Genomic DNA, 26,700 nt, shown 5'->3' on the forward strand with positions numbered 1-26,700 from the left:
GTTACCCAGGCCGGAATGCAATGGTGCAATCATAGCTCACTGCAGACTCGACTCCCCAGGCTCAAGTGATCCTCCTGCCTCTACCTCCTGAGTAGCTGGGACCACGGGTGCACACCACCATGCCTAATTTTTTTTTTTTTTTTGTGTAGACACGGAGTCTCACTGTGTTGCCCAGGCTGGTCTTGAATGCCTGGCCTCAAACAATGCTCCAGCCTCAGCCTTCCAAAGTGCTGAGATTATAGGTATAAGCCAACATGCCCTGCCCATTGTTTATTTTTAAATTTTCCTCTTTTTTTGAGCCAAACCTAAGCAGGTTTTCCCCCTGACTTTTCTGCCAGAACTGCTTTTGTCAAATTAACCATTGACCATGGCATCGCTAAGTCTGCTAGTCATTGTCCAGTCTTCATTTTTCTTGTCATAACAGCAGAACTTGACAGTTGGTCATTCTCTTTTCTTTGAAATGCTTTTGTGTCAGTAGGCTTCTGTTTGTTTGTTTATTTGTTTGTTGTGAGACAGTCTTGCTCTGTTGCCCAGGCTGGAGTATAGTGGCATGATCTCAGCTCACTACAACCTCCGCCTCCTGGGTTCAAGCAATTTTCATGCCTCAGCCACCCAAGTAGCTGCGATGACAGGCATGTGCCATCATGCCCAGTCTTTTGTCAGTAGGTTTCTATAATACCACAATTTCCTGGCCTTTTCTCCACCTTGCTGGCTTTTCTCAGACTCTTTACTGGATCCTCCTCTTCTCCCCCTGCATCTAAATGTTGGCAAAAGATGTAAGTAATTTCATCTAGTTTCATGGCTTTAAATATTTGTTGGCTGATGATTCCTAAACTCGTATCTTTATTATAGGCCTTTCCTTTAACTCCAGACTAATCCAACTGTACTTGAATGTCTAAAAGGCATTGTGCACTTGACATGTTCAGAACAGCTCTTGACGTTGCCAACACTACTACTTGACCAGCCTGTCTTGTAGAAGTCTCCATCTCAGAAATGATGATACCTCTATTCTTCTAGTTGCTCAAAAAGCTTGAGTGTTGTCCTTTGACTCAACTTTTTGCCCTCCCACATGTTGTTTGCCAGAAAGTCCTGAGGCCTCTTGCCTAACCACCTGTACCCTCATCATTTTCATCCAAGCCACCACCATCTTTCTCTTTTTAACTGCTGTCCCTGCTCTGTCCTTGCCCTGCCTTCCAACTCTGTATCAGCTCAACTAGAGCAATCCTTTTAAGCCATAGATCACATCATCACATTTGTATGCTTCACATTGTGGTTTTTCATCCCATTCAGAGTAAAAGTCCTAAAGTTCTTTCTTTGACTTGCAAAGTTTTTCATCATCCTTGAACATTTCCACTCCCTTGTCCTCCTTAGTTTTCCTATCCTTACTTCAAATCCTCCCACTCTCCCTGAGGGACATTCTGCGTCAGGGCTGTGGCACTTGCTGATCACCCCTCCGGAATAGTTTTCCTGCAGACATCCTCATGGCTAGCTCCTGCTTAGGAGGCATCTTATCTAAAATTTAAATCTCCCCTTCAACATTTCATATCCTCTATCCCTGCTTTACTTTTTCTCCTTTGTACGTGTATCTCAACCTATTAACACCATTTTACTTGTTTATCGTGTTCATTGTCTTCCCCACTAAGATGTCAGCTCTGGGAGGACAGGCATTTTTGTCTTATTTTATATACTGCTGGAAATTTAGTTTATATATAGTTAGTATTTCCTTACATCTGTAACACTAGAAAGTTACAAGAAGAATGAGTCTTTACAGAAAGGATTTATAGTTTAATAAAGAAGAAAAGTAGTCATAATTACAGTTATTTTGATATGTGTTATGATAGAGTTTTGTACCATGTTTGTGGAACTACAGAGAGGCTGGCTAAAAAGTTGGGGAATAGAAAGTTTTTCCATCAAAAAAATCCGAGCTGAGTCCTAAAGAATGGAGTTTATTAGAAGCAAGGGGAAGGGTCGTATGAGGAAGCGGAATGATTTATAACATCATTCCTTTGAACAGTAAGTCTATAGCTAGGACTATATTCTGAGGAAATAACATGACTACTCCTGATAAAACAAGCAAACAAAAATAAAACCTCACTACTTGGTTCTTTGCAGTAGTATTTATATAATGTCACAATTATATTGGAAACACTCTAAATGTTCAAGAGAAAGGGAAGAAACTGTCCACATATATTTTGTGAGATTTTAATGACCCAGAAATTGGGTATTTTCTATTGTTAGGTAGGAAAAAATGGATCCATATTGTCGTCAGGTAGGTGTTGGCCATATCCTGACAGTCGCACAACATGCCATACCAAAAAGATGAGAGTTTATCTTGTAAACTTTGGAGAGCCATGAAAAAGTTTAAGCAGTAGAATGACATGATCACATTTTTGTTTCAGAAAGACTTTGGCTCTATGGAGGAAGACTTTTATTGATTTAAAGCCATATCAACAGTACCAGAAGTTTTAGTTTGAGATACCTATAGGATAACCAGGTGGAAGTATCTAGTTGTAGAGGACTTTGGGTGGTGCTGTTTATCAATCAGTATCAAAGCATTTTTGTGTAATATTTTAAACAATTATGGCCATACCGGTAGGTGTTGGTTGGCTCTTAGCTGTGGTTATGACAAACAGTGTGGGTGTTGACATTCAGGTTAGAATTAAATGTGGCAAAGCCATAGTTCCTATTCTAGTTGGTATGTATACATATCTAGAGGGCATATTTCTGTAAAACATCCTGCATATTGTTTATGCTTAAGTATTTAAGGAAAGTCATAATGAAAAATCTTTGTAACAATAAAAACTTGGAAGGAGGAGAAAGGATAGAGTAAAATAGTCTTACTAGAACCATATGTAGGAAGCTGTCAGTTTGAAGGGCCAGATAGTAGATGGTTTAGGCTTTGGGGACCATATGGTTTCTGTCACAGTTATTCAACTCTGCTGTGGTAGTGAGTGGTTCCTGGGACAGCGCCTCTGCTGTTGTAGCACAAAAGCTGCCATAGACAATGTGTAAATGAATAGGCCTGGCCAGATTCAGCATGGTTTGCCAACTCTTAGACCATTAGTTGATTTGATAAAGTGATTTTGTGAATGGTTTGGACAAGAAAATAATCTTTACTAGCTATTACATACCATTACCATAGACTTTTAAACAGAATTTATGATAGCACGCTGTAGTTCTTAAATATGACCTTTAAGAGATTGCTAAAATATACCATAGCACTGTCAGAGCATGGTGGTTAGATTAATTGTACCCATTATTTAATAACAAATAATGATGTTTCTTCCTAGACAGGAAGAAGTATGAATTAAGAATTATGTGACTTAACACTAGATTTCTCCTCCCTAAACCCAAATCACCAAGATACTGTTTTGGAGCAAAACGTAGTGTCCCAGAGGGTAGCATATCAGTGTCATCTTTCTGTAGATAATGACTGCAAATTTGAATTATGTTTGCAGAAAAGTGAAAGTAAAAATTGGAAGTAGCAATTCCTTCACAATTTTAGATTAGGTTTGGGTGGAAAGAATGTATGCCTATAATGATGCAAATGTATTTCTTCCACAAATCTTATTTACTTAGACAAATTAAAGGAATTTAATTTTTATATTTTGAATCTACAGATTATTCTTAGATGTAATAGTATGTGGTATGCTTTAGAAATTAAGTATATAAACTTTTCTTTCTTTTTTTTTTTTTTTGAGACGGTGTTTTGCTCTTGTTGCCCAGGACGGAGTACAGTGGCGCAATCTTGGCTCACCACAACCTCCGCCTCCTGGGTTCAAGCAGTTCTCCTGCCTCAGCCTCCTGAGTAGCTGGGATTACAGGCATGCACCACCATGCCCAGCTGATTTTGTATTTTTAGTAGAGACGGAGTTACTCTATGTTGGTCAGGCTGGTCTCGAACTCCCGACCTCAGTTGATTGCCCGCCTCGGCCTCTCAAACTGCTGGGATTGCAGGCATGAGCCACAACGCCCAGCCATATATAAACTTTTCAAAGCACTGTGCCTTCAAAGATGTGATAATTTTCAGAATTTTGAAATTTTAACAATATTAAGAGAATAGAATACACTGTGAGGGCAGTGTGCATGACTTGGTACTAGTTATGCTGGATAGCTCTGCTAGGTTATTTTCTGTGTCTATTATTGGAATGAAAGCAATGGCATAAGGGCATAGAGATGCCAATTTGGATTTGTCCCCAAGTATCTCTTTGCTGTCATGAGCAGTGGGAAATAAGAATTTCAAGTGGAAAAGAGTGAAGAAGTGAAACCATTTTGAATTAGGCCATTTCCCAAAAGAATCTTCCTTTTTAAAAAAAAAAAAATTTTTTTTTGAGATGGAGTTTTGCTCTGTTGCCCAGGCTGGAGTGCAGTGGTGTGATCTCAGCTCACTGCAACCTTTGCCTCTCAGGTTCAAATGATTCTCCTGCCTCAGCCTCCCGAGTAGCTGGGACTACAAGCGCGCCCCACCACGCCCAGCTAATTTTTGTATTTTTATGGGTTTCACCATATTGGCCAGGCTGGTCTTGAACTCCTGACCCCATGATCCGCCCGCCTCGGCCTTCCAAAGTGCTGGAATTTATGGGCGTGAGCCACCGTGCCCGGCCCAAGAATCTTGCTTTCTTATTGAGTTTAAGATATATTAGTAAATGTGGGAATTGTGGTGATCGGTTTTTGGAGTGTCTTATTGGTGATCAGTTGCTTTATGCTTTAGCATAAAGTAAAATGTCAGAATTTATAAGGTCAGTGGATAGTAACTGTTTGAAAAATGACTAATATGCATATTTTAAGTGTTTGTTGTGGGGGATGAGGAGGAGGAGGGAACAGAGTTAGTATTTCCTAGCAAAAGCATAAAATTTCTTCAGTATTTGACTAAAATACATCTGGTGGGTAGCATTGTGTTCAATAAAATAATTATTTTGTCTGTAGTTACACTTCAGTCATTAATTTTCTTAAGTAGGAAAATGTTTTTAAAAACTGTTTTGAGCAGAAGTATTATACAAAGTTTAATGTGAAGATTTATTTTTCTAGCTTCCAGAAATGTTGCATGGTGATGGTGACAATGAAGAACATGGCTTTTGTCCTGTGGGGCAATTCATCCTTCAGAATTTAGGATTGCTCTTTGGATTTGCCATTATGCTGGTGATTGCCCTCTATGAAGACAAAATTGTGTTTGACATCCAGTTTTGACCTTTCCCAGTAATCACTGTTGATTACGAGAATGTTACCATGCAGCTTTGCATCTGTTCCTTGTACTGTATGCACATTGCTCAAAGGAAAGTCAGTGGCTTGCACTACTTACAAGTTTCATAGATTTGAGCCTAACCACAAGAGGCTGGTGCTTAGTACTGTTTTCCCTGCATGTAGGGGTCTTTTAAAAATATAAAGCTTGTGATAAAGAGAGGAGAATATGGGACTCCATGAACCAGTGTTGATATGTTTGATTAAGACTTTTCACAAAATAATCATATAAAACACTAGTCTCTTTATTAGTAGAAACTTCTGTGGCTATGCAGAAATAGAGATCGAACCAAAAAAAATCATTTAAACTTTAAAAATATTTTAAATGGACTTTGGGGAGACATTTTTTGTGTGTTTTAAGAATGAATTGTAGTGCTCTTTAATTCAGCTAATTCATGTGGTGATAGGGATCAACTTGACACAACTTTGAAACTGCATAAAGTAGACATAGGAACTAGAGGAAAGCTCAGGCTGCATTAGAGTATGAATTTAGCATTGGGAAAAGCCCTTATTCTTGAATCTAGAGTTACTATTTTTGTATATATTTGCATAGTGTTTAAACCTGCAGCCTAAACTACTGAAATTTGTGATTGTATGTTTGTGTGAGCTTCAGTTTAATGAAAGATTCATAATGGTTCTTTGTATTATTATAATACTTGGTGTTGGGGTGTTCTTTCTGTTTTGTTTTTTAATTTTGTTTTTTTTTTTTTTTTTTTTTTTTTTTGGTGGGGGGAGGTGAGGGTTTGGAGCATGTGGTCAATGTTCTCTTTTTAAAAAATTGTAACCCTCTAGAAAATATCAAAGAAATGAACCAGACGTGGTTTAAATAGTTGATTTTCCTATTTTAACAGTACCAACTAGTTAATTGGGAAATGTAAGTTCTGAATGTTCACATTGCTTTACCAGTTTGGCACTGGAACCAAGAGCACATGTCATGGCTGGCTACAAGGTTGTAAAGCAGAAAATCGAAGAAGTTTACCATGTCTGTAATGTGTACATGAAGTGTCAATTTAAAACAGTTACTAGGATAAACTCCATTATTGCCATGGCTGTCATGGTACCCAAGTGACTTGGAAGATGCATTTAAATTACTCAGCTGAAATCACTTGATCATCTTGTGCCAAGATATGCTGTTGGTGCCTGATAGGGATTAGTCTTTTAGGTGCCCTGTTCTTCTACCATAATTGTGAATGATTTGTGAGAAGTGCAAGCCATGTTTATCCTGAATTTTTACTTAATAATTTGTATTACTAGTCATATGCATGTAGCTTTCTGTTTACATCCTATGCCACATGGTCTTCATTTATGCCAGGTAAACTGTATTTGAACTATGTGCAGCTAGCTTTGTTTTAATCTGCTTGGCAACCAGTGTAGCTGCTGTAACAATCTATCTATCTATCTTATTGTTCAAATATATAAGAGCCAAACTCTTTTCCATTCCATCTAAAATGTTTTCATTTAGTACTCTTCTTTCCTCCTACTCTATGAACTTCAAAACAAAAACAAAACTTTGAGAGCAGCACATGCATCCAGGTATTTATAGATTATTGCCAGTGTCCTTTCTGTATGCTATAAGCAAGGGAGCTTAGGTGTTATTTCTTTAATTTATGCTTGAATCTGAAAAATTATTTCTGACTTACTCCATGGCCTCCTTATAATAAGTAGAAGTTTTATATATAATTAATTTTCAGCATTGGGCACTGAATTAGGACAGTCCTCATCTCATTGCTTGGCCCTTCAAGCAACCTAGCTAAAAGGTGCTGATATTTTATTTAGTACTGCCAACTTCAAGTGATTCAGATATCTATCTATCTATCTTGATTTCTGAACCAAGATATATTTATAGTTCATTTTTGGGTTTTTATACCCACGGTAGGATTCTGCATTCCAGCATTAAATCATCTGCTTCATTTTAGAACCTTTATAAAAGCAATAGCTGGAATATACTCCCAGTTTTAAAATAAATGCCTGATTTAAAGCAAGTAGGTTATGCTGAAGTATATAAAGAAAGAAGTTTTATATTCTCTCAAAAATTGTATTATCTTTATTTGCTAGATTTTACAAATCTTTTAAGAGGGCTGTAACAGTTGTTGCTGCTAGTATTAGGGTTCCACCAGTATTTAGTTTTCACATCATTCTAATGTATAGTTTCAAGTCTTAATAGACAATCTGAATTCCACTACATTTCTTTTGGCTCCAACATTCCTTTTAGCTTGACCAGTCTAATTTAAAATGTGTTTGTTGGAGGTCATTAATGTTACTTGTACAATGCTGTCACTGTGTGACATCCATATGAATTTTGGTATATATCAATCATCACATTGCATTCAATCAATCAATCAGCTGTGATTATGCTTAGAAATACTATACTATAGTAACTAGATGCAGTGTGAATTTTTTCCATTAACAACAAACAAGTCAGTGGCTTAAATGTGATTATGGTCCTGCAAGGTGATTCTTGCTAAAATATCTATAAACTTTTGTTTTTTGTTTTAACTGAATCATTTTTTTTAACTTAAAAAGCTGGACAATATCAAATGCTGTTTTTTTTTTTCATTGTCAACAGTGGTGTGTCATTTTATGTATGTTCCTAATGCTTATGGAACTCCTCCAAAATAAAGTTACTCAAAGAGAGCAAATATGCCAGTGTGTTTGTTTTCTTTAGTTTTTATTTCAGAACATTTCCTTACATTTAAGTATGAGTCATATTACGTTTATCTGCATTTGCTCATAAGTAAATTCATAATTTTATAACTTTAGTCAAATGTATTTAAACAAACAAAAAAAAAGGTTTAAGTAGTAAAATATGCTTTCTACTCAGCCAGCCAACAAGAAGTAGTAACAAGGAAATGACGTCTTCTGGTTATGAATTAAGTTGACATAACAGTGCTACACCTCGTCCAATCCAGTGTTCCTTGGGTTGGTCAGAGGGAAGAGTCATGGCAATCACAAAATTCGTGGAATGGCCAGTGGTGGATAATACTCCTCTCCGCTCACTTGTCTTATACAATGGAGCAACATAACTTGGCCGTTTTGGTATATCTGCCCTCTTACAGGGCTTTAGCCACATCTGGAAGAAAGTACGTAACACCTCTTTAAGTCAAGGCTGTTTGTTAAATATACATGTGTTTGAGCCTACTATAGTATTCTCAGAGTAAGGTTATGCATGCACATTTCTGTGGCCCAAATTTATTTTCACCAGCAGTGTTGTGATTGCTCAAAACATTTTATAGAACTCTCATAACTGAAAAAAATAGTTTTCGCCTTCTCTTTCTAAAAGCATATTTTCTACCTATTTATCTCTCAGCCACAATTACCTGGGAAATGACTTTTAGTGCTTACAATGATAAAAAAAAAAAAAAAATCAGATACACTTTCAAAGGAGAGAATTGCCACACTGATACTGAGAATCATGTGCCTTTATATTAATTGAAAGCCAGTCCCAAAAAATTCTGAAGGGATTTTTATCAACAGCTGTATAGCTAGAGAATCTTCCCATTTTAGGAGACTATTATAAAGGAGATACTATATATATTATGCTGTTTAAAATATAATTGCATTCCTTTATAACCACAATCTATACCCCATTCTTTTTAGTCATTAAGTTCCTACAATTTATTATTAGACCTCATCAATCTTAAAAATAAGATTTTGAGGCAATTTGATCTTTGAATGTAAGAGTAAGAACAAACTATGTTCATAAAGATATTTTAGAATTTAATTCAATTTATTTTTCTGGAGTAGAAGTAATAGCAATCCTCGAGATGATAGGACTTGACAGCCCCAGTGTTCAGACCCCTCTTTTAGGTTTCTCAGGTCAAAACACAGATTGTTGAAGGAGCTTATAAGGATGCGAGTTTCTCCATTTCTCCCACTTAACTGTGGAATCCAGATTTTCATAAGGGGGATCCACAAGGCAGTTTTGCAAATACTAACTACAATGTAAAACTCGAAGCACTCTTCCTAACTCAGATTTCATTTCAACCCCAGGGGATTTTTCTAATGAGAATTTTTATTTCTAACTAGCTGCTTATTCAGGAGAATCATTATCCATTTATAAATTAATTTCTTCTTGTACACACTGCAAGCTACTTAAGAGTTTCCATGTGAAAGAAAGACTAAATTTCGATCAGCTCCTGAAATTGCATTTATTTGTCCTTGAAACTTTCAATTTGGGTCTTCTATTTTTAACTTTTGTGCCCATGGTATTTTGAAATGTATGACAGCTTTCTCGCAATTGGCTGTCAGTTGACCCCTCACTGATCCTGTTACAGCTGCTCTGAAGGGGTTTTTAACCTGTCTTTGAGCTGCTGCCAGAATCCTGCAAAGAAAATTCACATAAATCCCACTGCCTATATTTTATCACAGCATCCCAGATCTACCCTTCAAATTGCTATTTTCTTAAGCCATTTTCTCATGATGCAGTTATAGATGGAATCTTAATTATATTTTATAAAGCTTAATCTGCCAATACTGGATAGGTGCCTAGGAAATGGGGCTTTTTAAATTGATGGTTTTCATAATCTTTAATATGCAAATTTCACATTTTCAAGTCAAAGTATAAGAAAAATATAATGAACACGTGTGTGTGTATGTATATACAGTGGACCTCACTATTTGTGGATTCCACATTTCCAAATTTGCCTACTCACCAAAGTTTATTTCTAATCCTAAAATCAATTGGCAGCATTGTCGCGCTCCTTGGTGGACATTTGCAGAGCATCAAAGATTTGCATCATCCAACACACGTTCCCAGCTCGGGTTGAACCAGGTGAGGCTCTGCTTTCTTGTTTCACCTCATAACCATAAACAAGTGTCCTTTTCGTGGCCTATTTAGTACCAGGTTTTTCACATTTTTGTGTTTTTGTTGGCGATTTCACTGTTTAAAATGACCCCCATGTGTAACGCAGTGCTGTTTTTTTGTTTTGTTTTGTTTTGTTTTGTTTTGGAGACGGAGTTTCACTCTTGTTGCCCAGGCTGGAGTGCAATGGTGCGATCTAAGCTCACCGCAACCTCCACCTCCCAGGTTCAAGAGATTCTCCTGCCTCAGCCTCCCTGGGATTACAGGCACCTGCCACCACACCCAGCTAATTTTTGTATTTTCAGTAGAGACGGGGTTTCTCCATGTTGGTCAGGCTGGTCTCAAACTCCCGACCTCAGGTGATCCATCTGCCTTGGCCTCCCAAAGTGCTGGGATTACAGGTGTGAGCCACTGCGCCCAGCCAGTGCTAAGTGCAAGAAGGCTGATGCGCCTCATAGAGAAAATATTAGCTCATGCCTTAACGAAGCTCATAGCATTTTGACCATGAGTTAATGTTAATGACTCAACATTGTGTATTAAATAAGGTGTCTTTAAACAGACACAAAATAAAGGTTATTTACTGATCAGCTAACAAAAATGTTGTGACCAAAGAAAGAACCCTGTATTTATTTCCCCAGGAGCAATGGTTTAGTATTTGCTAATTCAATGTTGGAAGCAACTTTATAGAACATAATTACCATGAATAACAAGAATTGACTGTATATGTGTGTTTATATATATATATATACACACATATGTATACACATATATACACACAATATGGGGTCTATTTTATATATAATATATAAAATATGTATAAAATAATTCCACATGTATATATAATTAGAATTTACTAACCACAGGCACTGTATCGTAAAGAATTTTGGGATGCGATTCTGCAAGTTTCTTGATCTTTCTATTCCAGGAAGCTCCATCCAGAAATAATCCGTGAATGAAAACACCTAAATATAAAAGAAACACGTTAATATAACACTTGAAATATGCATTTTGACTGAGTTCTGAATCTGAAATTTCTACATGTAAGTACTATGCAGGTGATACTAGATTTGCAGCCTAAGATTTGTTCTCCAATGAAAGCAATCTCCTGAGTGTTTTAACATCCATATTTCAAGAACATTGAAACTTTGCCTAGTGAAATAAGACAATAGTAAAATTAGGTGTGGAAGACGAGAGGAAAGAAATTTTAAACAGGTCTATGGGAAGTTCTCAGTGTGTGTGTGTGAACATTATCAAATTTATATTGTTAATTGGTCAATGATTATACTGTGTTTTCAGAAGCTGTGAAATCTAGGGAAAAAAACAGTTCTTAATGTAATAGGGATCCAGTGGTGGCTAGTGGGCAGCATATGAACAAAGTACCCTTCTGTAGATCTCTAATGTCGTAAGAATTAAATTGCTCCTCCCCTTTTAGAATTTATTCTTACTGCCAAGAGCTCTCCTTAGTCTGTTGATGATGAAAGACACATGATGAACTCTCTCTAGAATGTCATGTTGTACACTAACAGCTAAAGAGTACAATTTAGGCAATCAGTGAAACATGAGTGACTTTCTTTGGCTTTACATATCAGTAAAGCCTCATGGATTGGAGTCTGCAGGTAAAACTGATTGTAACAGTACAGATGTCAAGCAATGTAGACTTTGGGAAGACCAAAGTTTTAGTTCCTAATTTGTTGTGTGACCTTGAGCAATTAATTTAACCTCAAACCCTGTTTTGTCATCTGGAGAACAACCTTAAAAACATTTGTAAAATAGTAATATCTGCTTTGTCCACCTTGTAGAGTTGTTAGAATCAAATCAGCTAACACAGGGGGAAATGCCTTTGTAGAGTAGCATATGAAAATCTACTTGAGCAGTGCTGTCCAGTAGAACATTTTGCAGTGATGGAAATGTTCTATGTGTTGTCCTGTATGGTAGTCACTAGCTATGAGGCTGGTATTAGTAAGCTGAACACTTGAAATGTGGCTGTTGTGACCAAATAACTGAATTTTAAATTTTATTTTAATTATAGTTAAATTTAAATGGCCACATGTGGATAATTTAATGATAGAGTTGAGGGAATTACCCTTTCTCTTCTCTGGGTTTTAGCTGATGGGGAGAATACGTTGGAATATAGTATCAGTTTTATTAATTGACAAAGCACTTGTCCAATAACTGCCAGTGTATAACTCTGGTAAAGCTGGATTGCAAAATGGACCTTGATTCCAGGGCAGTGGAGGGGTGGACTTGCGTGAGGGGAGAGATGGGTCTGCAGAGCACATTCTGCATCTTTACCTCTGTGGCCAGCTCTAAGGCCTGTCCATCAGTCACCAAAACAGGTGGGGATAGGGCAAAGTAAGAGAACTTTATAGTATGGAATACAATGGAAAAGAAAGAGAACCTATACACAGGTCCAAGTGAGCTATTTAATACCCTGCCTCACTGACTCGAAAGCATTGCCCAATAAATTTCTGCCTCTAACCAATCAGATTAGTTATTCCTCATTTGGGAAGAGTGATAATATCATAGAAAGTAAACAAAAGAGTTCATTTCAACACCTAGAAAAGTGGTGATAGGGACAAAAGTTCTTTCCAACCCATCAATTGTATAGGAAATATGATGAGAATCTTTAAATACATTCTTATTTCTCATGGCTAGTAAGGACCATGAGGATATAGATGCATAGAATATATAGAAAATGCCAGGTAGATGTTAACAGGTCCTTTTTAACAGCTGTCCTGCTCTATGAGTGATGCCCTTTGCCATCTGTGAGATGTCATCAGCACATAGTGTCAGCTACGGTTTTTCCAGTTCCTCTCTTGTTCACTATTCTCTGCCTCCCTTCATTGCTGTGCAGTGCTGTCAACTGGTGACTGAGTCACCTAGTAGTACCTAGCAATTCAGATAAGAGGAATCTTAGGTAATTGCATCTACAATATAGGATGCTGTGACGATTAATATTGTCAACTTGACTGGATTGAAGTATGCAAAATATTATTCCTGGGTGTGTCTAAGAGGGTGTTGCCAAAGGAGATTAACATTTGAGTCAACTGGATTGGGAGAGGCAGACCCACCCTCAGTGTGGGTGGACACCATCTAATCAGCTTCCAGTTCAGCTAGAATAAAGCAGGCAGAAGTTGGAAAGAGCAGACTTGCTAAGCCTTCTGGCCTTCATCTTTCTCCCATGCTGGATGCTTCCCACCCTTAAACATCAGCCTCCAAGTTCTTTGGCTTTTGGACTTTCGGACTTACTCTAGTGGTTTGCCAGGGGCTCTTGGGCCTGTGGCCACAGACTGAAGGCTGTGCTGTCTGCTTCCATACTTTTGAGGTTTTGGGACTGGGACTGATCCACTACTGGCTTCCTTGCTCCTTAACTTGCAGACGGCTTATCGTGGGACTTTACCCTGTGATTGTGTGAGTCAATTCTCCTTAATAAACTCCCTCTCATATATACATATATCCTATTAGTTCTGTCCGTCTAGAGAACCCTGACTAATATAGATTTCAAATACTAAAAAACGTTCAGCAGCACTGTAGCCTTTAGGTGCCCCTTTTCATTGTATTTTAATTTAATCTTAGCTATATAAGGATGACAGTGTTATGAGGCCCAGAACCTAGAAACAGGAACATAACAAAAATATGTCTAAAGTATGGTAAAGGGGTAGAGATTGGAAAAATAGAAACTTGGCTTCTATCCCAAGCTGTTCTCAGGTGGGATCTATGTCCCTCCCACTAGGGTCCTATGAGAAAGTGATTCCTTGGGGAAAAACCCATTTATCTAAATCATTCCATGGATTCTCTATTTCTTTCTGATAATTAGCTAAGTAGGAAGGAAAAAGCTAGGATGACAAAAAGGCTAATTTGTGGATATGTGTGCTTATTGGTGAAACGTATATGTGCGTTGGTAAGTATAAAATAATAAAGTTCAAGATTTTGCAGAAATGTATCAGCTATTATAAATTAAGCCTGGACCGGACACCTTCCAAGATGGCCAAATAGGAACAGCTCCGGTCTACAGCTCCCAGCATGAGCGACACAGAAGACAGGTGATTTCTGCATTTCCATCTGAGGTACCGGGCTCATCTCACTAGGGAGTGCCAGATAGTGAGTGCAGGACAGTGGGTGCAGCGCACCGTGCGCCACCCGAAGAAGGGCGAGGCATTGCCTCACTCGGGAAGCACAAGGGGTCAGGGAGTTCCCTTTCCTAGTCAAAGAAAGGGGTGACAGACACCACCTGGAAAATCGGGTCACTCCCACCCTAATACTGCGCTTTTCTGACGGGCTTAAAAAACGGCCCACCAGGAGATTATATCCCACACCTGGCTTGGAGGGTCCTACGCCCATGGAGTCTCGCTGATTGCTAGCACAGCAGTCTGAGATCAAACTGCAAGGCAGCAGCGAGGCTGGGGGAGGGATGCCCGCCATTGCCCAGGCTTGCCTAGGTAAACAAAGCAGCCGGGAAGCTTGAACTGGGTGGAGCCCACCACAGCTCAAGGAGGCCTGCCTACCTCTGGGGGGCACGGCACAGACAAACAAACAAAAAGACAGCAGTAACCTCTGCAGACTTAAATATCCCTGTCTGACAGCTTTGAGGAGAGCAGTGGTTCTCCCAGCATGCAGCCGGAGATATGAGAACGGGCAGACTGCCTCCTCAAGTGGGTCCCTGACCCCTGACCCCCGAGCAGCCTAACTGGGAGGCACAGCCCAGTAGGGGCAGACTGACACCTCACACGGCCGGGTACTCCTCTGAGACAAAACTTCCAGAGGAACGATCAGACAGCAGCATTCACGGTTCACGAAAATCCGCTGTTCTGCAGCCACCGCTGCTGTTACCCAGGCAAACAGGGTCCGGAGTGGACCTCTAGCAAACTCCAACAGACCTGCAGCTGAGGGTCCTGTCTGTTAGAAGGAAAACTAACAAACAGAAAGGACATACACACCAAAAACCCATCTGTACATCACCATCATCAAAGACCAAAAGTAGATAAAACCACAAAGATGGGGAAAAAAACAGCAGAAAAACTGGAAACTCTAAAAAGCAGAGTGCCTCTCCTCCTCCAAAGGAATGCAGTTCCTCACCAGCAATGGAACAAAGCTGGATGGAGAATGACTTTGATGAGTTGAAAGAAGAAGGCTTCAGATGATCAAACTACTCTGAGCTACAGGAGGAAATTCAAACCAAAGGCAAAGAAGTTAAAAACTTTGAAAAAAATTTAGACAAATGTGTAACTAGAATAACCAATACAGAGAAGTGCTTAAAGGAGCTGATGGAGCTGAAAGCCAGGGCTCGAGAACTAGGTGAAGAATGCAGAAGCCTCAGGAGCCAATGCGATCAACTGGAAGAAAGGGTATCAGTGATGGAAGATGAAATGAATGAAATGAAGCGAGAAGGGAAGTTTAGAGAAAAAAGAATAAAAAGAAACGAACAAAGCCTCCAAGAAATATGGGATTATGTGAAAAGACCAAATCTACGTCTGATTGGTGTACCTGAAAGTGACGAGGAGAATGGAACTAAGCTGGAAAACACTCTGCAGGATATTATCCAGGAGAACTTCCCCAATCTAGCAAGGCAGGCCAATATTCAGATTCAGGAAATAGAGAACGCCACAAAGATACTCCTCGAGAAGAGCAACTCCAAGACACATAATTGTCAGATTCACCAAAGTGGAAATGAAGGAAAAAGTCTTAAGGGCAGCCAGAGACAAAGGTCGGGTTACCCTGAAAGGGAAGCCCATCAGACTAACAGCAGATCTCTGGGCAGAAATTCTACAAGCCAGAAGAGAGTGGGGGCCAATATTCAACATTCTTAAAGAAAAGAATTTTCAACCCAGAATTTCATATCCAGCCAAACTAAGCTTCATAAGTGAAGGAGAAATAAAATACTTTACAGACAAGCAAATGCTGAGAGATTTTGTCACCACCAGGCCTGCCTTACAAGAGCTCCTGAAGGAAGCACTAAACATGGAAAGGAACAACCGGTACCAGCCACTGCAAAATCATGCCAAATTGTAAAGACCATCGAGGCTAGGAAGAAACTGCATCAACTAATGAGTAAAATAACCAGCTAACATCATAATGACAGGATCAAATTCACACATAACAATATTAACTTTAAATGTAAATGGACTAAATGCTCCAATTAAAAGACACAGACTGGCAAATTGGATAAAGAGTCAAGACCCATCAGTGTGCTGTATTCAGGAAATCCATCTCACGTGCAGAGACACACATAGGCTCAAGATAAAAGGATGGAGGAAGATCTACCAAGCAAATGGAAAACAAAAAAAGGCAAGGGTTGCAATCCTAGTCTCTGATAAAACAGACTTTAAACCAACAAAGATCAGAAGAGACAAAGAAGGCCATTACATAATGGTAAAGGGATCAATTCAACAAGAAGAGCTAACTATCCTAAATATATATGCACCCAATACAGGAGCACTCAGATTCATAAAGCAAGTCCTGAGTGACCTACAAGGAGACTTAGACTCCCACACAATAATAATGAGAGACTTTAACACCCCACTGTCAATATTAGAGATCAACGAGACAGAAAGTTAACAAGCATATCCAGGAATTGAACTCAGCTCTGCACCAAGTGGACCTAATAGACATGTACAGAACTCTCCACCCCAAATCAACAGAATATACATTTTTTTCAGCACCACACCACACCTACTCCAAAATTGACCACATACTGGGAGGTAAAGCTCTCCTCAGCAAATGTAAAAGAACAGAAATTATAACAAACTGTCTCTGAGACCACAGTGCAATCAAACTAGAACTCAGGATTAAGAAACTCACTCAAAACCGCTCAACTACATGGAAACTCAACAACCTGCTCCTGAATGACTACTGGGTACATAATGAAATGAAGGCAGAAATAAAGATGTTCTTTGAAACCAACAAGAACAAAGACACAACATACCAGAATCTCTGGGACACATTCAAAGCAGTGTGTAGAGGGAAATTTATAGCACTAAATGCCCACAAGAGAAAGTAGGAAAGATCCAAAATTGACACCCTAACATCACAATTAAAAGAACTAGAAAAGCAAGAGCAAACACATTCAAAAGCTAGCAGAAGGCAAGAAATAACTAAAATCAGAGGAGAACTGAAGGAAATAGAGACACAAAAAACCCTTCAAAAAATTAAAGAATCCAGGGGCTGGTTTTTTGAAAGGATCAACAAAATTGATAGACCACTAGCAAGACTAATAAAGAAGAAAAGAGAGAAGAATCAAATAGATGCAATCAAAAATGATAAAGGGGATATCACCACCAATCCCACAGAAATACAAACTACCATCAGAGAATACTACAAACACCTCTACGCAAATAAACTAGAAAATCTAGAAGAAATGGATAAATTCCTCGACACGTACATCCTCCCAAGACTAAACCAGGAAGAAGTTGAATCTCTGAATAGGCTCTAAAATTGTGGCAATAATCAATAGCTTACCAACCAAAAAGAGTCCAGGACCAGATGGATTCACAGCCTAATTCTACCAGAGGTACAAGGAGGAACTGGTACCATTCCTTCTGAAACTATTCCAATCAATACAGAAAGAGGGAATCCTCCCTAACTCATTTTATGAGGCCAGCATCATCCTGATACCAAAGCCAGGCAGAGACAGAACCAAAAAAGAGAATTTTAGACCAATATCCTTGATGAACATTGACGCAAAAATCCTCAATAAAATACTGGCAAACCGAATCCAGCAGCACATCAAAAAGCTTATCCACCATGATCAAGTGGGCTTCATCCCTGGGATACAAGGCTGGTTCAATATACGCAAATCAATAAATGTAATCCAGCATATAAACAGAACCAAAGACAAAAACCACATGGTTATCTCAATAGATGCAGAAAAGGCCTTTGACAAAATTCAACAACCCTTCATGCTAAAAACTCTCAATAAATTAGGTATTGATGGGACATATCTCAAAATAATAAGAGCTATCTATGACAAACCCACAGCCAATATCATACTGAATGGGCAAAAACTGGAAGATTCCCTTTGAAAACTGGCACAAGACAGGGATGCCCTCTCTCACCACTCCTATTCAACATAGTGTTGGAAGTTCTGGCCAGGGCAATCAGGCAGGAGAAGGAAATAAAGGGTATTCAATTAGGATAAGAGGAAGTCAAATTGTCCCTGTTTGCAGATGACATGATTGTATATCTAGAAAACCCCATTGTCTCAGCCCAAAATCTCCTTAAGCTGATAAGCAACTTCAGCAAAGTCTCAGGATACAAAATCAATGTGCAAAAATCACAAGCATTCTTATACACCAATAACAGACAAACAGAGAGCCAAATCATGAGTGAACTCCCATTCACAACTGCTTCAAAGAGAATAAAATACCTAGGAATCCAACTTACAAGGGATGTGAAGGACCTCTTCAAGGAGAACTACAAACCACTGCTCAAGGAAATAAAAGAGGATACAAACAAATGGAAGAACATTCCATGCTCATGGGTAGGAAGAATCAATATCGTGAAAATGGCCATACTGCCCAAGGTAATTTATAGATTCAATGCCATCCCCATCAAGCTACCAATGACTTTCTTCACAGAATTGGAAAAAACTACTTTAAAGTTCATATGGAACCAAAAAAGAGCCCACATCACCAAGTCAATCCTAAGCCAAAAGAACAAAGCTGGAGGCATCACACTACCTGACTTCAAACTATACTACAAGGCTACAGTAACCAAAACAGCATGGTACTGGTACCAAAACAGAGATATAGATCAACGGAACAGAATAGAGCCCTCAGAAATAATGCCGCATATCTACAACTATCTGATCTTTGACAAACCTGAGAAAAACAAGCAATGGGGAAAGGATTCCCTATTTAATAAATGGTGCTGGGAAAACTGGCTAGCCATACGCAGAAAGCTGAAACTGGATCCCTTCCTTACACCTTATACAAAAATTAATTCAAGATGGATTAAAGACTTAAACGTTAGACCTAAAACCATAAAAACCCTAGAAGAAAACCTAGGCATTACCATTCAGGACATAGGCATGGGCAAGGACTTCATGTCTAAAACACCAAAAGCAATGGCAACAAAAGCCCAAATTGACAAATGGGATCTAATTAAACTAAAGAGCTTCTGCACAGCAAAAGAAACTACCATCAGAGTGAACAGGCAACCTACAACATGGGAGAAAATTTTCGCAACCTACTCATCTGACAAAGGGCTAATATCCAGAATCTACAATGAACTCAAACAAATTTACAAGAAAAAAACAACCCCATCGAAAAGTGGGTGAAGGACATGAAAAAACACTTCTCAAAAGAAGACATTTATTCAGCCAAAAACCACATGAAAAAATGCTCACCATCACTGGCCATCAGAGAAATGCAAATCAAAACCACAATGAGATACCATCTCACACCAGTTAGAATGGCAATCATTAAAAAGTCATGAAACAACAGGTGCTGGAGAGGATGTGGAGAAATAGGAACACTTTTACACTGTTGGTGGGACTGTAAACTAGTTCAACCATTGTGGAAGTCAGTGTGGTGATTCCTCAGGGTTCTAGAACTAGAAATACCATTTGACCCACCCATCCCATTACTGGGTATATACCCAAAGGACTATAAATCATGCTGCTATAAAGACACATGCACACGTATGTTTATTGCAGCACTAGTCACAATAGCAAAGACTTGGAACCAACCCAAATGTCCATCTATGATAGACTGGATTAAGAAAATGTGGCACATATACACCATGGAATACTATGCAGCCATAAAAAATGATGAGTTCATGTCCTTTGTAGGGACATGGATGAAACTGGAAATCATCATTCTCAGTAAACTATCGCAAGAACAAAAAACAAAACACCGCATGTTCTCACTCATAGGTGGGAACTGAACAATGAGAACACATGGACACAGGAAGGGGAACATCACACTCTGGGGACTGTTGTGGGGAAGGGGGAGGGGGGAGGGATAGCTTTAGGAGATATACCTAATGATAAATGACGAGTTAATGGGTGCAGCATACCAGCATGGCAAATGTATACATATGTAACTAACCTGCACATTGTGCACATGTACCCTAAAACTTAAAGTATAATAATAATAAAATAAAATAAAATAAAAAAATTAAATAAATTAAGCCTGGACCAACACTGTGGTAGTCAGTAAAACAGTTTAATTAGCTGATGACTACTCTTCAGTGCATGATCTTGGAACACTAAATAGGCTTTATGGATCCTTTAATAAGTTGTGCTTTATTTTTACTCCACTGTTTTCAAGATGATTTTGGATTTTTAATACTTCACCTTCTTTTATAAGAGCTTCTGTGGATTAAATTAGTAAATCAACGTAAAAATATCAACTACCCTATACAATAATTATGTTCAGTATATAATAATGGGCAACACAATAGTTTGATCTTGGGTATTAGGTAGTTCAGAAGCTTTTGGCAATGCTTATAAATTCAGTCTTTTAGCTGAGTTCAAAAACATATAACCCTGAAAGACATCATCAGTGCTGCTCAAACTTCAACCCAAATGTGACCTTCTGCCTATTATAATACAAAAAGAACTAGAAAAAAATTCATGCATCTGAATTAAATACTTAAGAATTAACCATAACTCCTTTAAGAAAACTTGCGTTGAGAAATGTGATGTTTTCAAACTTCTACCAAAATACTCAGTAGGCCATAGAGAAAGCAGCTAAGCATGAGAGCCAGATGGCCTGGGTCTGAATCTTACCTCTGTTCATTAGCTGTGAGACCTTCAGCAAGTTACTTAACCCCCCTGAGCCTTAGTTTCCACCTTGTCTAATGGCGATAATAGTAGTATCTGAGCCATAGGGGTATTGTGAGGATTCAGTGTAATGGACTGGGCAGCCCAGCAGTGGTACAGAGCAGCCCCACCATAAGTATCCATGCTGTTTCTTTGATTTGCTTTTACCCAACTTAGACATTCCTTTCCTCCATTGCCAAATACTTAATTTGAGCCAAATTATTTATCCTTCCGGTATGTTGCTAAATTTATCTAACTATACTTTTAATTTTATGAGGGCAGGGGCTCAAACTCATATTTATTAGTGTCTTTTATGACATGTAATATAGTGAGCTGTATGGGAAAAAAATTTGTTAAAGCTTATATTATTAAGGAAACAATAAACTAAATAACTTAGCAGAAGGTTGTTAAATTTCCTTCTGTATTTGTTTTATTTATTTATTTTAAAAGCCTCTAGTGGGATAAAGCTTCTTTTGAGTATGTTAAGAATAAAGGGATTTTGAACAAATGGTCAGAATAATGGTATGTTAGGCATCTGTGGCTGAAAAATAATATTTCTAAGATATCATATGTCCCAATGATTCTTTATTCCTTATATTTGTTGTTCTTAAATGTGTTTCTGCAATAAAACTGTTTAAGTATTAGAGACTGCAATAAGGTATCTTTAACAGGTTGGGTTCAAGTCCATACATTTTTAGTGGATTCCAGTAGCATAATTTTTGGAATTTCCCCCAGCAGCATTTGAGGGCCCTTTATGTGCTAGACACTGAGAGGCACTCAAGAAAGAATGGTGCAGACAAACAAGATCACCGCCCTTCTGGTATCTGTACTGTAGTGAGGGAGACAGATAATAAAGAAATACATAAAATAATTACAGTCTGACTGATGCTTTGAAGTTAATAAGCAGAGTCGCAAGAGAGGATAATAAGGTGAAATGGGCGACTCCAACAGATGGAAGTGGTGTTCCCAAGATCCCAAAGAGAAAAGAACATGAGCCGTTCTAGAAACTGTCAGGAGGTTAGCGTGACCTGAGCACAGTGGCACATGATGAGCTTGTACAGGTGGGCGGCGGCTAGAACACGCCTGGCCTCATTGTCACCATAAGGGGTCTGGATTTTATTCAAACCACAAAGGGAAAAAACTTATTTAGTTGTCTGGGTTTTCAATGGAGACCAAAGGCTGATATTATCTATTTTCATTTTTTAAAAAAGTTCTGTGGCTTCTATACAAATTAAGGGCAATAAGTGGGTAATGACAGTAGGGAGACAGGATAAAGGCTAGAGGAGAAGGCAAGATAAAAATGGTGGTGGGGCCAGGTGCAGTGGCTCACGCCTGTAATCCCAGCACTTTGGGAGCCCAAGGTGAGTGGATTCCTTGAGCTCAGGAGACCGAGACCAGCCTGGACAACACAGGGAGACCCTGTCTATACAAAAAAATGAAAAAATTAGCTGGGCAAGGTGGCGCACACCTCTGGTCTCAGCTACTCAGGAGGCTGAGTGGGAGGATCACTTGGGCCCAGGAGGTCAAGGCTGCAGTAAGTCGAGATCATGCCACTACACTGTAGGCGGGGTCACAATGTGAGACCCTATCTCAAAAAAAAAAAAAAAATTGTGGTGGCAGTAGGATTGTAGGTGAGCAACAGCCCTTGATATGAACAGATGAGGGAGCAGAAGAATGAAGAGTTCCTGGGTTTCTGTCTCGATGGTGGTGCCATTTATTGAAATGACTCATTTTACATATTCAGGAGATACCAAAGTGTAGATTTCAGGTTGGCAATTGGATATGGAGGTCTGATCTTAGAGGAAAGATCTAGATTGAAGATTCAGAGATTTACATTTGGAGGACATAAGCAAAGAGTTAATGTTTAAAGATAAAAAAGAATAAGGTCGGTTACTTGGAGTAGGATGCTATCAGAAACAGAAATAGTCCCAGGACTCAGTCCTTGGAAACTCTAATATTAGGGGAACCTAAACCAGCCAACCAGCATGAATATGGCCAATGAGATAAGGAAAATCAGGAGAGGGTGATGTACTGGAAACAAAGAGAGAAGCATGTCTCTAGAAAGATGAAGATGGCAACTGGTAAAAATCACTAAGAGGTTAAGATGAGGAGAGAAGAGAATTCATGGGATTTGTCAACATAGAAGTCATCACTAACTCTGAAAAGAACAGCATCAGTTGATTAGAGGGGGTGAAAGGTAGATAACAAATAGGAAGTGAAAACCTGCAGACAGCATGTAAAGACAATTCTTTTGAGAAATTTTGCTATACTGGTGAGCGGAGATACAGGACAGCAGCTGAGGGGGATTGTAGAAAGACAATTGAAATGGCTGATTTAAGATGAGAGATTCTAGAGCATGTTGTAGGCTGACAGGAAGTATCTACTAGTAAGAGAGAAATAATTTATTCCTGAAAGAGAGGGCACAATTAAAGGAGCAAAGCCCTTGAGAAGGAAAAAGAAAATGGGATCTGGATGCCTCGAGGGTGCAGATGTTGACAAATGTATTGAGTCGGTGGTGCTTAAAGCTCTCTTCAGATGGCTTTTTTTTTTTTCATGAAGGATAAGATGAGATGTGGGAGCAGAAGGCAGGGCAAAGAGGGCATAAGTGGTTGTTTTGAGAGGAGGAAAGCAAATATCCCCGGGAATAGTGGGATTGCTTCATAGTGTTACAAACCATCTTGAGATTTGTGACCATCAATTTAAAATAAAACTTCTTGGCACAGCAATGTGATTATCATACACTGTTGTGATTACATATCTACTTGTTAGTGTCTCCCACCACAGTATAAATTAGTTGAGGGACAAGATCCTAAATTGTTCCCTGTGGATATCTCCAGTGCCTGATAGAAGAGTGAGCCAGTGAATTCATCATTCAGTGATGAATAAGGAAGTTGTCTTCAACACACTAGTTAAAGCAGTACACATTAACAGTCACTTAGACATTAATGTCATTTATATAAAGGCAATTTTGATAAAATTCTGGAATCTGTAGCATTTAAAAAATAACTCTTATTTAAAATCGTGGCCTTGTCCACTAAATTTGAAATAAAATATCAGGGTAGCCATAAAGTGTAGACAATCATCAAGAAAATAAAGATTTCCTCACAATCTTTCAACCACAGAGCAAAGGTTTCTATTAGCTATAAGTTTTGGAATGTTAAGCTATAAGTTTTGGAATGACAGGAAAGAATACATATCTTAGGATTCTATGAAGGTATATGCTTCAAGGGACCAGGAAAAACCTTCTTTTCAATGCTGTACATGTCAAGTCCCCAGAGCCAACATAAGATTATGGCTGATTATCCTATATGCTGTTAATTTGATGATTACCTTCTTAACATTTTAGGAATAACTTCTAACTTATAAAATTTTGCAAAAAGTACAAAGGACATATATTCTTTATCCAGATTCATCTACTGTTATCATTTTCTTCCCCTATTTGCTTGATCATTCCCCCTCACCCCTTCTCTCTCTCTCTCTCTTTCCCCCTGGCTCACTCATTTGCTCTCTGTATCTCAATAATTTTTTTCTCTGGCATTTAAGGTAAATTACATTCATGTTTATTACTTTTTTAACAGCTGAGGAAAGTATGCTAGAATGTCATGTTTTTGTTCAGTGCCCAGATATGAGCCGACTCATTCTGTCCCTGCACTTACCATCCTCAGGAGGTTGCTTGTATTCTTTGTCTTCCATCACTTCATAGTCAAACCCAAGAAGATCAATAGGAATTGTGTATTTCCTGGCGTAGTTCTGCTGGGCACCGGTCAGGAAGGCTTGTGTGAAGAAGAAGCCAGAAAGCCAGAAGACTGGAGGAGGACCAACCTCGTACCATTGCTAGGGTGTAAAACACAAGTGGGCTAACAGTAGCACCTTTCAACCTTTTTTTTTTTTTTTTTGAGACAGGATCTCTGGTTGCCCAGGCAGGGCTCAGGTGATCCTCTCACCTCAGCCTCCCAAGTAGCTGGGAATACAGGCACATACCACCATGCCTGGCTATTTTTTTTGTATTTTTAGTTGAGAAGGGGTTTTGCTATTTTGCCCAGGCTGGTCTTGAACTCCTAGACTCAAGCAGTATGCCTTCCTCAGCCTCCCAGAGTGCTGGGATTACAGGCATGAGCCACCACACCTAGGGAGCCTTTCAACTTTTGAATACAACACTACTTAATAAAATGTATCCAAAGACATTTATTGTCTTTTAGATAAACTAACAACCTCTGAGGAGTAACAAGCCATACTCTCAAGGTTTTAAAAACAGGTGGCATATTCGGTATTTGTCCTGACTTCAATTTCATACCTATCATATCAGCTTGGAAATTACAATGTGCATTAATGCAAACAAATGTCTGTTTTATACATGCCCCATGATTGTTTCAGAAACGCTCCCTACAATAGTGAATATCTAATACGCATTGCTACACAACATATCATGTTACATAGTTGAACAGAAGAAGAGATCCCCATAAAGTCTGGTCAGATGGTTATGTTTTTCACTTTTTTTCTCTCTCTAATTAGTCATTAGTACCCAATAGAATGTTGCTTTGGAAGTTTTTCTTCCTACTTCACTAAAGCACAGTAAAATTCAACATACAGGAACACAATATTGTACAAGGAATTCCTGGAAGAAGTAGGGTAGTGAGACCTTAAGGCCTTTAGAAATATCAAGATACTTTAGTCCTCTGTTCATAACATAGATTCTAATGGTGAGTCAGTTGAATACCAACTTTAACTAGATAGTAAATTAGAGAAGCCAATCTGAAGAAATGAGTTTGAAAAGCTTTTCCCTAAAAGAGCCCAAGGTATAACTTTATCCTTCAAAAACAATCTTAGTTCCTTAGTATTGACTGTAGCATAACAAAAGGCCTGAATTATGAAAAGGGAATTTAACCATTTTTATCCCTGCAGAAATTTCTTCATAGGCAGCTTTTGACACATTATATACGGAATCTAGGAAATTAACCAATATTTCTAATAGGTAGAGTTGTTAATAAGAACATAGTTAAGCACCAATATTACCAGACAATTAGTAGATAGGCTTCTGCCCACTCAACATTTCCAAGACAATTAGCCATTGAGGTCATTACTGACTTGGGCTGAACCAGCAATCTAGTGATTCCATGACCTAGAAAAGTTCTGGGCAATGAAGCTATAATACCCCTCACTGGAAGCTTGACTGGCTTTCGAAAATGTTTTGCTGTAGGTATCTATTTTAATGTTAAATACTTAGTGGAAAAACCAACATAGCTAGATGTTTTCTGCCTTCATTTAGTGCTAGCTTTTTGACAGTTCAGTGTAGCAGTTACATACATTATATGAAATATTAAGTAGTGGTGATTTGTGCCTGGGATGCACAGAAAAACTAGAGAGTAATACTCATTACATTAAGCATTCTGACGAAGAAAATGAAACCAGGAGAAACTTAACAATATACGATCATTTAGACAAACTTACCTGAAAGAATTTTAGTCTTGCAAGGAAGTCATTCACATAGCTGCCAAGTGGTTTAAGGCTTGGGTAGGATTTACCCATCCACATTTCTGGAATTTTGACATTCAAAATGCTGCTAACCACTTCTTCAAGATCTGTAGACATGACTGCAAGCCCCTGAAACACATTTAACCTTGGTTAATATAATAGTATAGATTATGATAGATTATAAGCAACCACCTTTTAAATACCTCCTTCATGATTATCCTTTGTTTACATTGTGATTAGTTAAGGTTGAGTCATACAGGAAAAAAAAAAGTGAAGATATTTGTTTTTCCTTACAAGTAGGCCAGGTAGTCTTTGAATTATTCCTTAGAAAAATATTAACAATTTTAATCTAACCATTTTTTGTTTTATTTTTTGAGACGGGATCTTTCTCTATTGCCCAGGCTGGAGTGCAGTGGTGGGATCATGG

At 38.5% G+C, this 26,700-nt stretch overlaps 2 protein-coding genes across 7 annotated transcripts in view; one reads left to right on the top strand and one right to left on the bottom strand.

Annotated features, from left to right (window-relative positions):
• The window catches only part of SLC39A10 (solute carrier family 39 member 10), a 160,465-nt gene extending 152,588 nt beyond the window's left edge, over nucleotides 1-7,877 (top strand). For all 6 annotated transcript variants that reach the window (XM_055379304.2, XM_019022503.4, XM_063695058.1 and 3 more), the window contains one exon: nucleotides 5,029-7,877. In XM_055379304.2, the coding sequence (XP_055235279.1) occupies nucleotides 5,029-5,187 (159 nt within the window). In that variant the 3' untranslated portion in view covers nucleotides 5,188-7,877. The remainder of the gene's footprint in view (nucleotides 1-5,028) is intronic.
• Nucleotides 7,878-7,889: 12 nt separating this feature from the next.
• The window catches only part of DNAH7 (dynein axonemal heavy chain 7), a 331,737-nt gene continuing 312,926 nt past the window's right edge, over nucleotides 7,890-26,700 (bottom strand). Inside the window, exons 62-65 of the mRNA XM_004032984.5 lie at nucleotides 26,250-26,402; nucleotides 24,458-24,635; nucleotides 10,898-11,001; nucleotides 7,890-8,308 (exon numbers count right to left, since the gene is read on the bottom strand). Of these exons, the coding sequence (XP_004033032.4) occupies nucleotides 8,102-8,308; nucleotides 10,898-11,001; nucleotides 24,458-24,635; nucleotides 26,250-26,402 (642 nt within the window). The 3' untranslated portion in view covers nucleotides 7,890-8,101. The remainder of the gene's footprint in view (nucleotides 8,309-10,897; nucleotides 11,002-24,457; nucleotides 24,636-26,249; nucleotides 26,403-26,700) is intronic.

This window comes from Gorilla gorilla, chromosome 11 (genome assembly GCF_029281585.2).
Source record: "Gorilla gorilla gorilla isolate KB3781 chromosome 11, NHGRI_mGorGor1-v2.1_pri, whole genome shotgun sequence".
Classification (NCBI taxonomy): Eukaryota; Metazoa; Chordata; class Mammalia; order Primates; family Hominidae; genus Gorilla; species Gorilla gorilla.